At 41.1% G+C, this 17,603-nt stretch overlaps 1 protein-coding gene across 1 annotated transcript in view; it reads left to right on the top strand.

The window, feature by feature from the left end:
- Nucleotides 1-17,603, top strand: part of ralgapa2 (Ral GTPase activating protein catalytic subunit alpha 2) — a 90,874-nt gene that overhangs the window by 51,449 nt on the left and 21,822 nt on the right. Inside the window, exons 29-38 of the mRNA XM_030783778.1 lie at nucleotides 605-715; nucleotides 818-886; nucleotides 1,427-1,564; nucleotides 4,073-4,256; nucleotides 6,493-7,303; nucleotides 8,176-8,247; nucleotides 9,335-9,458; nucleotides 12,267-12,422; nucleotides 14,596-14,754; nucleotides 16,191-16,318. Of these exons, the coding sequence (XP_030639638.1) occupies nucleotides 605-715; nucleotides 818-886; nucleotides 1,427-1,564; nucleotides 4,073-4,256; nucleotides 6,493-7,303; nucleotides 8,176-8,247; nucleotides 9,335-9,458; nucleotides 12,267-12,422; nucleotides 14,596-14,754; nucleotides 16,191-16,318 (1,952 nt within the window). The remainder of the gene's footprint in view (nucleotides 1-604; nucleotides 716-817; nucleotides 887-1,426; nucleotides 1,565-4,072; nucleotides 4,257-6,492; nucleotides 7,304-8,175; nucleotides 8,248-9,334; nucleotides 9,459-12,266; nucleotides 12,423-14,595; nucleotides 14,755-16,190; nucleotides 16,319-17,603) is intronic.

Genomic DNA, 17,603 nt, shown 5'->3' with positions numbered 1-17,603 from the left:
AGACAATGTCCAATCTTTAAAAAAACAAAAACAAAACTGTAATATACTTAAACCCTTGGGAGTGTAACAAATCTAAAGACAGCTATTAAGGACATTATAAAATCAAATCAGACGAATGCAAATTTTAGCAACAAAGCACAGAAGTAGAGAACTGAAGATTAATTTTTGAAGAAAGACTCAACAACCCTAGTACAATGCCATACATTACATCCCCACCCTGCACTACATTATGTTGTTTTCAATTATAATGTGAGTCTTGTGAATGTAAAATTGCTATGCAGCATGTATTTTTTATATTCTCAGGTGTGTGTGTGTGTGTGTGTGTGTGTATGTGTATCTATATCTATCTATCTACCTCTCTACCTCTCTATATCTGTATGCATGTATGTATATGTGTGTGTATGTAAGTATGTTTATGTGTGAGTATATACGTGTGTGTGTACATATGTATATATGTATGTGTGTGTGTGTGTATGTATATATGTGTGTGTGTGCGCGTGTGTGTGTATATATATATATATATATATATAAATTTATATTTATATTATATATTTATGTATGTATTTTACCTTATTGTGTATGCGTGCTTTCTCTTTTGTTTCAGTTTGGGAACAAGGTTGTGTCTCAAGTGGCATGTGATGTGTTCCAACTGCTGATTTGTCACTGGCAGCAGCTTCAAATGCTGGACCATTCCCTCCCAAAGAGAATCATTGAGGTATAGCAGCTCTGAAACCCACTCACTGATACAGAGGTATTAGATATTTATTCTGCCTGTGTTTAATCTGTGAACTCCTTTTCTCTTTCTTTCTCATTTCAGATCTTTGTGGCCACCATTGCGTTTTTGCTGCCTAGTGCGGAGCACTCCACCGTGGAGGCAGATAAAAAGGTAACGTACCAATCCTCAGAGCCTGGGCCCAGATGCAGCATGAGGGAGCATGAGCTTCTTAAAAACATCACTGCTATGCAAGACTGCTGTCTTACAGGGGTGAAAAGGTGCTCAATAGTGCTGACAGTAGCCCAGGATACTCAACTAAAGACTAACTCACGAATAGAAGAGTAAGAGATAAGGGTTTGAAACTTAAGGTGTCTGGCTCTTTTGTTCTTTGATTACTCTTATGAGAAGTTTCCTGAATCATGCATAAACTTTTTTTTTTTTTTTAAGATCTCTCAGAACCCCCCCTCCCTTCTCTTTTTTTCTCTCTATCAGTTCATCTTGAGCCATGATTTATTGATTCACTTTTGACTGTAAATCTGTATGATTGATAATATCTGTGTGGTCTTTGGGTAGTGTATGGTGTCAGTTATGTCTTTATCCACAAGCTGCCAGTATGTGATGTCTCCCTGCTGTTCAAACCCATGTGTGTTTTCTCTCTCTGATGAGTATGTATAATACCTATTGGTTTATTTGTGCTGTTGTGTTGTGCAGTTAATGGTTTGCCTGCTGCTGTGCCTGCTGGACTGGTGTATGGCTGTCCCTCTGTCAATACTCCTTGAGCCCACCAGTATGCCTGTTCTGGACGACCCTGCAGCCCCCAAACCCCCTCTTCTAGACTACATCTACAGGGTCAGTAACCACACTCTCCATCTTATTCTTTTTCACACACTCACACACTCACACACACACACACACACACACACACACACACACATATACGACTTCACTTGTCTCATATTCTGCCATCTTCAGCATGTCCACTCCCTGTTTCAGGATATGTTAAGCTATTATCTATTTACACATGTAAAATACATTAAATTGTTGAACCTTTGCCTGAATGGAAGCAGAGGAGCAGCTTTGACTGAGTAATTTATTCTGTATCAGGTCATCAAACAGTGATAAAGGGCCAGAACAAATGAATGAAATCCACAGTGAATGAGATATATCAGTGTCTGGCTTGTGGACAGATGCGGTTGGCCTCAGACCTTTGTACACATGCCATGCTCCGAGGGAAAAAAATGAGGAAATGATTTAAATGGGCCATTGTTTGCCTGATGAACCTCCCCAAGAAAATCTGAACCAGAGAATTTAACCCATCCAATGAGCGAAACTGCACCTGGTGCTAAGAAGAAAGGAAAAAAAGAGAGTAATTTGCCTTTTCATTTATAAAGCTTTTAATCATCTTCATCCGAGGCTTCTATACATAACATCTTTATAGCTCATTCAGTCATAGAAGGACCCTATTTAGCAGGAAGACACATTACAAGGCCGTTTATTCACAGTGTAAGACAAGTATGATATTTTATGCATAACAACTTAATCATAGCATGTGAAAGTACAGTAATAATGTATACAGGTTTCAATTTGGATGCTATATTATAGTGAAATATGACTGTGCGAATAATGACTCTTAAAACGAGTTTTAAGTAAACTACATGTCCTCTCTAAGCACTAAGAGTGAATGAGTTTTGGTGACTTCAGTCAAAAGTTCATTCACAGAGGATTTCAGTCAAGGCTTTCTAGAATGTGACTGAGAGCTTCCAAGTCAAATCAGTTATCTAGCTGTTCTGTCCATACGTGGGTACATTTGTGTGTGTCTTATAGACAGATGTATAGACAGCTGACTTCTAAAGGTGCGTACATTTTTGTGTATATCCCTTCTTTTTCCCCGGTGTATGTACTGTGGAACTGTTGCTATGCTGGGCAACCACTTAGTTGTCAAGCAGACAGCAAATATCTTTTTTTTGTCCCCTGAAGAGGAGAGGCTTTGGGGCTGTGTAGGAGCAGCTGTCTGACCCAGGCTCTTTCATCTCACCCCCTGAGCTCTGAAAAATCTCTGTGGCATAACAGTCTATACCAGGGGCCTGTCACACATCGCAGCATGTGTAGATTGCGTGGCCAGCAGTTCAGCATGCGCGTGTGAGCAGGATTAACTGTCCGTTTGCATGGAAAGTTCAGGCTTCATGGGTTGGAAAAAAAATAAAAAATACATTTCGCTGGTGAAAATTGTGCGTTACAGCAAACATATCTTAGAGAGCCCGGTACTTTGCTACTGTTTTTGCCATGCCTTTGGCATACCTTTTCATTCTAGAACCCATCCCTGTCTCTCTCTCTTTCTCTCTTTTTTTCCGCCTCTCTTTCTATCCGTATGTGTACGGTCTCGTGTTTTTGTGTGTGCATAAGTAAGGTTTGAGGTAGAGCCAAAAGAAAAAGTCTTAATTAAACCAAACGTTGATAAACTGTGCTGGACAGTACCTTATCTTCTCTAGCCAACGGAAGCACTGCCATCTGTTTGTGCACATCCATACACTCCCTTATCTAACCACAAATGGATTATTGGTCCATAAAAACCCTTTTCTCTCTGGGTTTGCTGCTTCTTGATGGTAGCCAAATGACTCCTTCCATATGCCACCCTGCTTTGGAGCTTGTCTGCACTGATCCCTGTATCCCAGCACCATGCTGGCTTAGTGTTTTAGGACAGATTCCTCCATTACCCATTTCCATCTCCTCATGTACAGCTTTTTCATTCATCTTTCAAGGTCTGAAATAATTACGTATTGCAGCCGTATATCAAATCATAACATGCAATTACCTAGCTCTCTGATTAACCTGCACTGAATCTGGTTGTAATGCTAATGAAAAATTAGCCCAATGAAGCTTTTGCACAACAGTAGCATATAAGGTCATTTACGTTAATGCCCGAGCATTCATTATGTGTGCTCAGACTTACATATGGTCTGCTTGTGCAGTTGTAGCTCAGTTAACTCATTCTCAAAGATAGCTTTAATCATAAATGATCTCTCTCTGTGAAGAGAGAAATGCTTTATTGAAAGCTCTGATTGTGCTTATTCTGCTCAGAGACCTTTTTAGGACTCTCCTTTGCTTGACCATCCAGTGTTAACTGTGATCATATTCTCGTAACTAGCCGTAGATATCAGGATTGGGAAGGATTGGTTCAAGCTCTGTTTTCGCCGTCAGATCTGCTGCTCTCATGTTCTTATGCCTCTGTGTTCTTTAGGTGCTTCTCTGATGAATTCAGGTTTGCGTTGCCCTTTTTGGACGCTACACTTACTCACTAGCTGATGTTGTGTTTTTATATGTACATGATAGTTAATGGTATGTTTTGTGTCGTTATAGGTGCTACACTGTTGTGTCTCTGGCTCAAACTTGCACACTCAGCAGAGTCACTACCTCCTGAGCCTGGCTGACTTGGCCACTGACTACGACCCCTTCCTTACACTTGGCCAGGTCAGGAACTCTGAAGCTCCCCCATCACACAACACCTCAGGAGATTTTGGCAACCTGCTCACTGTGGCTGAGGGTAAGAACTCACATTACACACCACTGTAACATGCATAACTCCGCTATCACTAATACATTTAGTTTACCCCCAGGAGCAACCGTGGACTTGAAAGGGTAAACTGGCTACCTTTGAGATTGTCTTTGCCTGCAAGTGGGTGCAGGTGTAGACTTTGGTCCTGCTCGCTATGAAGACACCTGCTAGTTATTAGGAAGCTAAACTGAGGATCTGAGCAGGTCTTTTAGTACCTTGGTCTATGACATTTGCCTTTGTAGGAAAACAGTTTCCCCTTCTTTATAACTAATTCTCAGTCTTTCATTATGTCAGACAATCCCTCCCCCCCCGTAAGCTGAAATAAAATATTTAAAAGTGTTTGTGTTAGTTCCCTTCATCCATTTTGAAAAGAATCCATTTAGTTCACTTATTTAGGAAATAGGACTTTTTTATGACCTTGACAATCCATTAGCTAACATTATTGAACTTGGTCCCATATTTTTGTGAAACTCTGCCCTCGGATGTACCCGTCATCCCCCCCTTCAATAGGAATGTCTGTGATGACAGTACTTCCAGAATGGTGAGGCTGGGAGAAAATCACACACTAGCTTTTTCACTGCTAAAATCCCCTGTCCATTGCCATACCTTTTATATCTCTGCACACAAAACAAACAACCACAGCCAAAGAGCAACTTAAGAGCAATATGCCTGTGCCCAGCCCATATTGATTAGTTCACTTCAAAGCCCTCTGCATCCTTAATGCAGCCCTGCAGTCTCCCCAAAGAGCTCTTTCTACTTTGATGGGGAATGGTGGTATTGATAGCAGTGTCACAATGTGAACCTCTTTTTCTCTTCTTAATATACACTGATGACAGTACTATATTTCTCACTTTTGAGTAGCCGTGAGCATTTACATAACTCTATTTCAGTAAGTACTGTAGGACTCTATTCACTCTCCTTGAAAGGTGTGAGGCTCATTAGTTTAGCTCTTTGAGTCGTTTTTTGTCCCACTGTGGAGCTTCAACGGTCCTTTCAGAGGTATCTTATGTGACTAGACGCTGCCCATAAAAAGCCTGCTGACTAAAGCATATTGAGGACCCAAAAAACACACTCTAGAAGTCATTTAGAGCTAGAGGGAAAATTGCAGGTTTAAAAGGCTACAGGGAGAGATTTGGGCATGTCTCTGCATGGATTTGGCCACCCAGGACAATCACCTGAGTTGTTGATAAGTTATGGCAGATGAACTGATTGACACTGTACTGTACTACTTATCCATAAGCTAGATGTGCAATGGCCCACAAAAATTTCCTGTGGAATTCAGAGCTTTATTCCATCTGTTATCTGTTCTCCATTTTGTCTTACATGTTTAATCTTTTATCATCCTTTTGGTTTTGAACCCAGTATGCAGATTTATACGTGTGAATTTCTGTCTGAGAAATTATAGGTACAGTACCTCAATAACTCACTGCAGTTTATTGAGTGTCAACTGAATGTGTCGTAAAAACACCCTAGGGAGATCAAACGTATTTATTTATATATTTATTTAGTTAGCTTAATTTCAAGTTTCCCTTTTCTCTAACATGCCTGGGAAAAGCATTACTGTGACAGGAATCTGAAATCTGTAAAAGTAAAAGGAAGAAAAGGAGACATGTCAGTCAAATAGCAGCCAGAAAGAAATTTGCACAAGAGCACCTTAAGATAGTGCTCTGCACCCTGGCACGGGGATCTACGATCTACCACACGAACACGGTGAATGCATCCTCTGTCAATCTGAGAAGATGTCATAAATTTAGTTGAGTTTGTGCAGAAGTTCACCTTTTCTGAAAAAGCTATGTCTAGAGCTTATATTTTTAGTATTCTGTTGTGTAATCTAAGTCTGTAGGTAACATTAACTAACTAGCCAGAAAGCTCTCAGAGGTGGACTGGATAGACATAGGTATTTCTTTCATCTGCTTTATAACTATGATGTTAATTTAAATTATATGCATAAGTGCTACTCCAGCTAACAAAATGTATATGTCACCTTATTCATGAGATGAGATGGACCATTGAGTCGCACATGACCAAATCACTAATTGCTTGTGTTGAGATTCATTTCCAGCGATGGCCTCTACTTGAAAATCAGGTCTCCTGTGTCAGCGTTAGAGCTAAGAGTTTCACACCTTTTTTTGTGCATGTTCAAGAAAAGAAAAAGAATGACTGAACGAATGAATGGGTGAACAAAATAAATAATTCTGTTTGAATAATAATTGTTTCACCTCAGAAAAGAAAAGACGGAACATGGAGCTGATTCCTCTCACTGCCCGAATGATAATGACGCACCTCGTGAACCACTTGGGCCACCATCCACTCAGTGGCGGTCCGGCACTCCTGCACAGCCTGGTGACTGAAAACCATGATAACCCTTATGTTGAGTCATCAGAACTCTCCTCCGAGGTCTTCAAAAGCCCCAACCTGCAGCTCTTCGTTTTCAACGACAGCACACTCGTGTCTTACCTGCAGATCCCCTCTGAAAACTGTTTCAGTGGCAGTAACGCGAGAGATCACTCGTCTGAGGTCCGTGTGATTGTGCGCGATATCTCGGGGAAATATTCTTGGGACGGTGGCATTCTCTATCGGACTTTAGATGGGCCTGTCTCACGTTCTAGCGATAGAAGCCATTTTCCCGCCGACAGTGTCACGGTTTCCTCAGCTCTGGCCAAGACCCAGACCTTATCATCTCATGCGAGTGAATGTTCTTTGTCTGTGGATGTGGAGGAAGGGGTGGATGTTCTTGACCAGCTTCTGGAGGATTTGGGCCACAGCAGCCCTGAGTGCCTACCCCAGCCCCCGCTCCGACTAACCGAGCCCGCACCTCCTCCTGTGGGCATGAACCTAGAAATGGAGGCAGAGATCATGGAGGCTTTAGAGAGGCAGACGCAGCAGGAGGACGAGGAGGTGTCCAAGAGGAGAATAGGAGATCCAAGTGTACGAGCAGCCCAACAGAAGGAGCCTATGCATCAGGAACCCAAAGCTCCATTCTACTTCTGCAGGCTCCTACTGAACGATCTGGGCATGAACTCATGGGACAGAAGGTACTGTCTATTTTATGAAAATCAGGAAACATTTGTAGCAGTTGTAGTAGTTGTCTTAGTTCAACATTTTACAGTGTGGACAGAGGATTGTTTTCTTTTGTCTAATGTTTTCGCCATAAAATGGAAATGTCAATTGTAGAAACTGATTTTTTTTTTTTATACATAACAGTTGTAAAGAATTTTATAGTTTCAGTATGCACCTGAATCGTATATGGTTCTAATTGTGTAGAATTTTGTAGATTTTCAAAGAGATTGGTCTTTGAAAGAGAGACTGGTGCTAATTGGGTCTTGCTCTAGGTAGTCTTTCCTTTATCAGTTTAGTCTGTGTAGGTGCCAGCTTCTATCCCGCCTCTCTCTTTCTCTGAGTTATATAATGGAAATTATTGAACATTTTGTTTTCCTCCATTTTGTGAGCAAGGACTCCTGAGGTACTCGGTGGGTTCAGCCTGTTAATCTCTTTACTTTAGGGCAAAAATGTCCCACTGTTTTCAATCAGGTCCTGTTTAGTGTGGTGCTCACTTGTCTTTGGACAAGAGGTGAACATCTTTGATGAGAGTGAGAGCCCACCTGTAGATGGATGACAGGGTCTTGTTGCCATAGATACCAGTTGCTGTCAAAGTAATTGTCAGCATGCGCCTGTTAACTGTCCAAACCTTAATCGAATTTTAGTATCTGGAGAATGTTTTTTTTTTTCTCTTGCCCTGAGGGGTTTGGCTTTGCTCTCTCTCTCTCTCTCTCTCTCTCTCTCTCTCTCTCTCTCTTCCACTCTCTCTTTTCTTGCTTCTTTTTTTAAGGTGTGACATTAATATGATGTTTAAGTTTGCTCAATTTGCTGGGCTGAACCTGAAAATCTGAACTTTTTTCCTGAGCAGAAAAAGCTTTCATCTCTTGAAAAAGAACTCCAAGCTTTTGAGGGAACTGAAGAATCTGGATTCAAGACAGTGGTGAGCTCTTTGACTTTTCCCTTTGACCCTTTCTTATTCTGGTTCCTGATCCTTGTCTTTTTCTCCCTTTCCTGAATGTAAGACCATTTTTAAAGTCTGTATATGTGTGGCAATCCACTTTAATATATATCCTTTACGCTGTCTTTATGTTTTGACTGTTACTGTAGTCAACAGCTCTAACAGTTTCAAATGTAGCTATTTCAGACACATAAACATTATACTTGCATATAAGTGAGCAGTGTATATTACTTTTAGTCCTAACATATTATTTGACCTTGAAAACACTGAGATATCCCTCTTCTATAACAAGGATGATACTAGTCTCTCTAGGCTTCACACATCTGTAGCACGGATTTCACGGCCGGCACTAATGCACAATGTAGCTGGAGAGAGACAGAGCTAAATCTTTTAAGAGCACTATTAAAGAAATCTGTTCTAAGACCATTCTTAGCTACTCCTCTCCCCCACCCTTCTCTGCCCTAATCCTGCCCATCTTTGGCTGATCACAGCTCCTCTGTCCTGAGCCTGCAGTGATCAATAGGCACTCAGAGTGGCTAATTACTGAGGCTTATTAAAGAATACCCCCAGGATTGGAGCACAGTTTCATCCTGTGTACATACCTGCTCCTCTCTTAGCAACCACTCTCAGGGCATGCCAGACATCACAGTACAAGGGCATGACGCTTCCTTAGCAACGCTGCTGAAAGACTGACCATGTCTCTCGCACTCTCTCTTTCATTTATGTATTCGACGAAAAACCCAACAAGGGAAATGAGAAACACACCAAGTTCACTCAGTCATATGAAAATGCATTGTATTAAAACACATTGTAGAATATGGCAAATGTAAAACTTTTAAAACTATCAACACCAGAGTTGTGACATGTGTTGAGTCCTACTTTTCTAGTAAAGATGTAAAATTGTAATTTGATTTATATTATGAAATGGGAATGATATTTGGTTCACAACTTCATGTTATGATTTGGGATTAGTCAAACAATAGATTGTACTTCATGGTTAATCATAATGGGCTTGTACAGTACAGATGAAAATCATTATATTTATGCATGGTGTATGTATGTATTTCAGCCGAGAGACGCACAAGATTGCTGTTTTTTATATCGGAGAAGGACAGGAAGAGAAGAGCTCCATTTTGTCCAACGCTGAGGGCAGTCAAGCCTATGAGGACTTTGTTTCTGGACTGGGCTGGGAGGTAAAAATGCTTATTGTCAGACACACACATATACGCTTAACATTGCTTCATTTCAGTGTTTTTGATCCTGAACAGGGTTGCCTGCCTGTTTTAGAGTATTGTCCTTATGCATAGCTCTTTGTTAGTTTCTGAAAATGTATTGCCTTACGTTCTAAATTCTGGTAAAATATGGGTCATTCCAGAATTGGAGGACAATTCAGTCATCAACACTTTTGAAAAACTGTCCATTTATTTTAGCATTTTCTGTTGTGTATTTAAGAAAAACGGGTAATAAACGGTCAAATAATTTGATTTGTCCAGCTCAGACATCAAAGGTACACTTTTTATGAGATGTTTTATTTGTTGTGCGCTATGCTTGGCGCAACCCTGTTATGAATATTCAAGAACCTGAAAAAAAAAAGTATATTTTTAAATATTGTTTAATAAATCCTGTAGCTCTCTTCACAACAACACAGACACAGGTCGGTTCTTTGAAACAGGCATTTATTGCCAGGGCACATCTTATTTCTCTGATGTATCCTTAGTTGCGCTGTGAGAACTATATTTGTAAATGAACATAGTACAAAACATATCAACAAATTATACAGTACATAGCCTGAAGACAAACAAAAATACAAATGTCGCTTAGCGCTAGCATGAGCACACTTACATTCACATTCTACAAGTAAAACAAATTACTCTTTGGCTGCTTGTCCTGAAAAGAGGTTCTTGAGTCCTTAAGAGTCTTCCGAAAGTCCTTTTGACTGTCTGCTTTGGCTTCAGACATCAATAATTATAACCTTGAATGCAATATAGCAGAGCCTCCTGAAGGACATCTGCTCACCTGCAGTCCATGGGAACAATAACCAACCCTGAGATCTGTTACTTCCACTAAATGCTGTGGCGTGTTCTCGCAAGATGCATTATTTCGTGCCTTATTGTAATTTAATTGTAACAAATGAATTTACTGACGGGGATACGTTCTGAGAAATGCATCGTTAGCTGATTTCATCTTTGTGCAAACATCATTGAGTGTTCTTACACAAACCTAGATGGTATGCTACACACCTAGGCTATATGGTATAGCCTATTGCTCCTAGGCTACAAACCTGTATAAGTGGTAAACACGAGATACATGAGGCTGTTGCTTCCAAAACGTGGCGTACGGTTTTACAGTAAACTGTTTTTTTTAATAAGTAGACAGAGTGCACCAGGGTTCCCATGCGTCCTGGAAAACCTGGAAAACAGTTGACCAATCTTCCAGTCATGGAAAACATGGAAAATGAGAGAAAAAGTAAAATGTCCTGGAAAATCTTGTGTTGTCCTGGAAAATTATTTCAACGTTGTGCTATTTTGTTTAGCTGAGAATAAACTACTAGACTATCTATCAGAGCTCCCCAAAAGGCATAACCTTGCCATATGAAAGGGCTAAGTTATGTTCAGGATCACATAAACGTTCAGATGGCAGTTTATAGACAAGAGTATTTTGAACAGGCTGCTCTTGGTTATGTCATGGCAAAGCTGTTAAGACATCCCCAAGTCACGTCACATGGTAGCACATGCAGGTTGGATAACATTACGGCTTAAGAGGCTGAAGCTCTGAATAATGTAAGTTACATCATCCTTCAAATGTAAATATTAGTCACTGCTGGCTGGTAACTGTGATAGTTTTTATTAGGCTCATAGATTAACGCTGCTTTCTTCCCAACTTGTTTTAAACAGCTGAATAATGTTAAATTGGTTAGCACGTTTGGTTTGTTTGCTAAAGTTGATCTGCTTGCCAGCTTGTTTTGTCTGCAAAGGTGTAAGGTTTGTGATTCAACTCTGGCGAGGAGCAATGGTTTCAAATGTGTGTTGGGCCTTGTTGAGAGAGTTGAATGGGAAGCTGGGGTCAAAACAATGAATGGGAGCCCAACTGTATATGCGTCAAACACCGGCTAAATACTGATAAGAGTCAGTGGCAGTTTCAATCCTTGCAAACTCAGCTAACTTTGAATCGTACATTTAGGTATGTAAAGTTCAGTCTAGATTGGTTATATTATTAAAGTGAAGTACTGTACATCTTCAGGTGTGTTTTCATTATTCTATGATCAATTTATCATTATTTCTAAACATGTAAGAGATGATTTCATAGATAAGTTATAGCCATAGACTTCACATCTTTTAAATCAGACTTCTACGGAGAGGAACATATTAGTGTATGGTGTGATCCCTGTCTGTCATACCAGCTAGATCAACACTGAAAATGTCTTGGAAAAGTCCTGGTAAATGATTTCCAGAAAGGAGTGGGAACCCTGGTACACTCTAAAATAACAATAAAAAGTATGGTATAGTAAAAACTTATACCAGTAACACAGTTGTTTATTGTGATTATCAAATATTATGTGCTGTACATAACTGTATGTGCTGTAGCCTACTTTTATATGACTGGCAGTGCAGTAGGTTTGTTTACAGCAGCATCACCACAAACATGTGAGTAATGCATTCCGCGTTATCACTGTTAACCATAGGGTTATCTGCAGCCCTTTTTGACGTTTTCAACAATATCTTTGTACCACAGAGCAGAGAAAAGTAAAGAACACCGTGAGTAATGCACTTAGGTCTGGTGTTGACTATGGTTGGTAACAAACTGGTGCCAACAGAGCGTCAGAGCCCCACATGGGCAAGTGAGGTCAGGTGTAGAACTTTCTACTTGTGGCATCATGTTGATGCTCTAAAAGTTTCGGATTTTGGAGCATTTTGGATTTTCAGATTATGGATGCTCAGCCTGTATTGCGAAAAAATAAGATCTGATGTATTTCTCTCTCTCTCTCTCTCTCTCTCTCTCAGGTTGACTTAGCCACTCACTGTGGGTTTATGGGAGGTCTTCAGCGGAATGGAAGCACTGGGACCACAGCACCATATTATGCTACATCCACGGTGGAGGTTATCTTTCACGTGTCCACACGCATGCCTTCAGACTCTGATGACTCACTCACCAAAAAGGTACGTTTTGGTTACCAGACCCTTTTAACCTCTGAAAAACGACTGAGCAGTGCCAGTAAAATCTCATGAAATCACACATAGCGTCAGTCAGAATGGAGATTCAGTGTAGACTCTATCCAGTCCTTCCATTTGTCAGTCAGTAAAAATTAAATCCAGGCAAGTTTAACTGCATGAGTTTTGGGGTTACTCCTTTTTTAAGTTTTTCTCACCTTTATTCACACATCTTTACATAACCAAACATGTTACAGAGAAAATAAAAACAGCAGAGGGATTGAGTGCTGTCATCTCTGTGTGGTGCAGATCTGCGAGAGTGCTCAGTGAGGCAGATGCGTGTGTGTGTGCATGCGTGTGTGCGTGCCTGTTTGTCTGTGCTGCTGATTACCGGCCTCTCTCTTGGCCTCTGTCTGACTGAAGAGAGCAGTGAAGCTGTGCTGTATCGGTAATGTTCCTAACTCTCTTGGCCCCTCTGAGGGGTGTGACCAGGGCTTCGATATACCCATTAGCTCACCACGCTGGGGCTAACGCCCTGCCAGATGCCAGCGGGGTCCCGCCATCGAATTCCGCCCGTGCCGGCAGGAAGGCGATCGACAAGAGTTAGTGTTTTAGCGTCAGTGAAATGAGCTGCTGGGTACTTGCCCAGTCTGAGTATCTAATCTGATCACTCAGAACACCTCTAACCCACTCTCTGAGAGGAAATTCATCAAACACCCCCCCCCCCCAAAAAAAAAAACAACCCCTCTCTATGATTTGTTCTTCCGTTCCACAGTTAATACACTGTTTTAGTGAGTTAGTTTTAATCAGGTCACATACTGGAAGTCTAGCCCTGCTAAGACTGTGTGTGTGTGTGTGTGTGTGTGTGTGTGTGTAAATGAGGAGTATGTACCATTAGCATTACTGGTCTCTTTTGAGTTTGGAGATGCCACAATTGTTATGGTCCCCCTAAAATGGTAACTGCAGACAACTATATAGTGCATTAAAAGTTACTTATAGACTAGTGGTGTGAAAGAGATCCTTTATCTGTCACAGTTCATTCCTTCATTCGGGCAAAGGAGAGAGAGAAAGAGAGAGAGAATGCACAGATGAATTCCTGAGCCCAATCCAGTGGGTTAGTGAAGACCAGAGCAGCTGGCTCTGGCCATAATGTAGTTATAAGGTCATTAAGGTCAGAACACTGTGTGTCCTAGTGTCAGTAGCTGGCTACATACCCGCACACACAGACACACACATACATAGACATACACACAAATGACATTTTATACATGGATTCACAAATATGTCTTCATACACTGTATGCTTATGAATCTAAAGAAAACATGCTAACATACATATCCTCTTGTGTCAGCCAGACCAGAAAATTAGTTCACACTGCCATGGCCCAGGACGAGAGAAGATTCTTTTCCAAGGCTGCACTCATGCCTAATGGGTGTGTGCTTTAGTGAATAGGTTTGCTGAGGTGTTGAAAAGTTTTGATGCGACTGGTATTGTTAGTGTCACAGGCGTTCATAATAAAATAGCACACAGAGACCGATGAGGTGTATATATGTTTGTGTGTGTGTTTTTATACTGACCTCACCTTAATGTTACTGTAAAGCTACAGTGCTTTGCTTTAGTGCATAGACACACACTACATTGAAGACATGCTTGTCAAGTGTGTGTGTCTCTCTCTCTCTCTTTGTCTCTCTCTCTCTCTCTCTCTCTCTCTGTGTGAGAGAAAAATAATAATTTCCCCTAGATGTGTTTATGTAATTCTTTACTGCGGAGTGAAATTTTTGGAGATTTGATGGTTAAAGGAAAGTGGATTTTATCGGATGATTGGTGGATAAGCGGCCAATTTGCCCAGCTCATTTAACTTTATAATCGAAAAGCCTATAAATGGATGAGGAAAACAGCCACTGAAACACGTTCACATGGTTGTCTGTTGCATAATGTTGTGATGACACATAACAAAAATAAATTTACATGACTTTGAAGAGTAGAGAGCAGAATTAATTTATTTTCTTGGAAGATGCTGGAAATGCTTTGTATTTTTGTTTGTGTGTTGTGTGTGTGTGTGTGTGTGTGTGTGTGTGTGTGTGTGTGTGTGTGTGTGTGTGTGTGTGTGTGTCTTTTTGTTGTATAATACTCTCTATTCACTGGATGTTAAACCAAATATCTCTTGTGTTTTTGTCTGCAGCTGCGTCATCTGGGGAACGACGAGGTTCATATAGTGTGGTCAGAGCATACCCGGGATTACCGGCGAGGAATTATTCCCACAGAATTTGGTGATGTTCTCATCATCATCTACCCCATGAACAACCACATGTTCTTCATTCAGATCATCAAAAAACCACAGGTGGACTGCTGTCACACTTATTGTAACACACACACACACACACACACACAAAATACACTTGTAGGATTACTGCATGTATAATAATACAGACAGAAAGACTGCCCCCCACCCCCAACGTAGAACCACTGTCACATTCGTCATAATACAGACACACACACACACACACACACACACAGGAACCATTAGAAGGTTGTTTGTTCCCCTTGTTATAAAATACACATAGGAAACCATAGGAAGGATTATCATCTCTTTTAATATATAGTTATAATATGTTCTCAGAGAAGCCACACATAGCACTATCTTACAACTTACAGTACAACCATAACACAGAGAGAAACAGATCAGTATTACTGATAAAATGGACCAGTGGGTGGCTGTTGAATACAGCAGGTTTCTCATCCCGTTACAGCTGCTTACAAAAGACAAACTAGCCCTTAGAGTGTGTTTTCTGTCTAGACTAAGGTTACAATACCAGTATAAGAGCATTTCAACATTTTAAAAGCATTTGAGAGTTCATCATGTGAAAATTATTATCACTCCTGAAAATGAACTTTTCCTTGGTCTGGTCTTGGAGATGTTCATGGATTCAGTGTTACATTTTGAATTCCATTTTACATTTGTTTTAAAATATGTTTGCTGCAGTTTTGTTTGTTACGGAGGAAAATTAGTGCTTTGCTTCTCTTCTCTCTTCACTCACTAATGCCTCTTCTTGAGTCTGAGTCCATTAGGCTCAGTGCTGGCATCTGGCTTTTAGTGTCTGCACGAAAGCTTTCATCTCCACCAGTCACTGATAGCACACAGACATTTCTACTGCTGTCTCAGACTGCGCAGGTCAACAGCACCCTGCATTTCTCAAGTACAGGCCATTGGACATTTCTTTGTATAAGACTCGGGTCTCTCTGTATACCACTGTTGCACATCCATAGCAACAGAAATCGTGCCGTTGATGTATTTTTTTTCCCCTTTTACTCTGTATTTATACAAAGCTTACTCAGTGACACTGCCCAGTAGCTTACAATACAGAATTAAGATAGAATCAGTATTAATAAAGAAGAAGAAAAAGACTGTCATATTATGTGGACAAACAGGAAGAGCGGAAAATGCTGGTCAAATGCTGCGGAGCAGCAGAGTGGTTGACTGGGCAGGACTCTGCAGTCACAGGTACAGGTGAATTTAGAGTAATGTCAGACTCTAATAGAGTGAATTAGCCGATGCGTCGCAGCCAGTTTTCCAGCTTAAAGAGGTCTCAGTTCCAGGGAGCCTTGGGAAACTGAAGAACATTGTTTTGTTTTGACATTGAGCACTCTGGCCTTGTTTTATTTGTCATTTTATGTGTCATCTTTAGATCTTTAGCACAAAGTTTATGTAACTCAGTTGGATTTTTACATGGTCTCTCTCACTCTCTGTCCCTCTCCCTCCCTCCCTCTTTTCCTCAGGTTCCATTCTTTGGGCCTCTGTTTAATGGCTCTATAGTAACGGGCGCTCTGCTACCCAGTTTGGTGCGTGCTACATGCATCAATGCCAGCAGAGCTGTGAAGTCTCGCCTGACACTGTACCAGAGCTTGTATCCTTTCAGTCTAAATATGCATGCAACACACATCACTGTCTTACAGCTCCAGATAAAACACAGGAGGTCTCAGAAAGGTAAGGCAACAGCATATCCACACTATGTGGTTTTAGTGCTATGTGCATGTGTGAGAGTATTGCTTGTATTGCGGAATATTGTGTGGGATACTGAGTTTTCACAGCTCCCCAGGAACAGCAGATCTGTCTTTATGAATCATTGTTCACTTGTTCACTAATAGGCTCACACCGTTTGGTCTAACCTGGTACTTGCAGGGACAGCTGCTATGCAGTACCATCTCTCTCTCTCTCTCTCTCTCTCTCTCTCTCTCTCTCTCTCTCTCTTAATCTCTCTCTCTCTCTCTCTCTCTCTCCCTCACTCTCTCTCTTTCACTATATCTCACTCTCTTTTCTCCTTTTGGTCAGAACAATGACCTTGCCTGCATGGTTGAAAGGCTTGTGTGTGTGCATGCGGAGATGAGGTCTCTTTTGGAGTTTTCCGCTACACAATAGCTTGAGCTCCTGCAATCTGCTGTCTTGTTGTGCGATGGCCCTCCAGGGTAATTAGTTGAATATTTCTTCAAAGCGAATCCTCCTGACCCCTATGCAGGCTCATAAAGGCTTGTGCACAGTGCTCTGTGTGTGTGTGTGTGTGTGTGTGTGTGTGTGTTTGGCCTGCAGACATGGAGAGGCCTCCAGCAGCCTGATTTTTCTACAGTAAGATCACTCAGGGCTAATTGGATTGGATTTGGAGAAATGACCACCAGTGCTCTTAGTCTGCCAGGAGCATCACAGTCCACTGCAGTGTGCTGTGCTATCCTGTGCCCTCAGCCTTAGGCAAAACACATTGGAGATGTGGAGATGTGTGTGTGTAAGTGTGTGTGTGTAAGTGTGAGAGACAGAGTGCATTTGTTAGGAGGTGTTGAAGAGGAGTGTTTTTGCGTTTTTGTTTTGTCTTTGCTGTGCCTACATGTGCATTCCCTGTTTTGTTACTCTAGCTAAAGTCACGCTAATATAACAGAATGTCTCCTGCATTCACCGTGTTTTTTACGTGTATGATTTTCTTACTGTCCTTTATAAGCAAGCGTTGTGGGAATTGAAAATATTTAGATATTTCTGAATAAGTGTTAGGTAGTTGCCTGGCATTTGTGTGTGTGTGTGTGTGTGTGTGTGTGTGTGTGTGTGTATGTGTTTGAGAGAGTGATGGTTGACTGTGGGTGTCTCTAATAGGTGAGATAGAGGAGTTCTGACCTTCGGTCCGCTCTATTGACCCCCGCAACGAGCCA

This window comes from Chanos chanos, chromosome 1 (assembly GCF_902362185.1).
Source record: "Chanos chanos chromosome 1, fChaCha1.1, whole genome shotgun sequence".
Taxonomy (NCBI): domain Eukaryota; kingdom Metazoa; phylum Chordata; class Actinopteri; order Gonorynchiformes; family Chanidae; genus Chanos; species Chanos chanos.
Note: the sequence above shows the minus strand (reverse complement) of the source record. Positions and strands in the feature narration are given on the sequence as shown.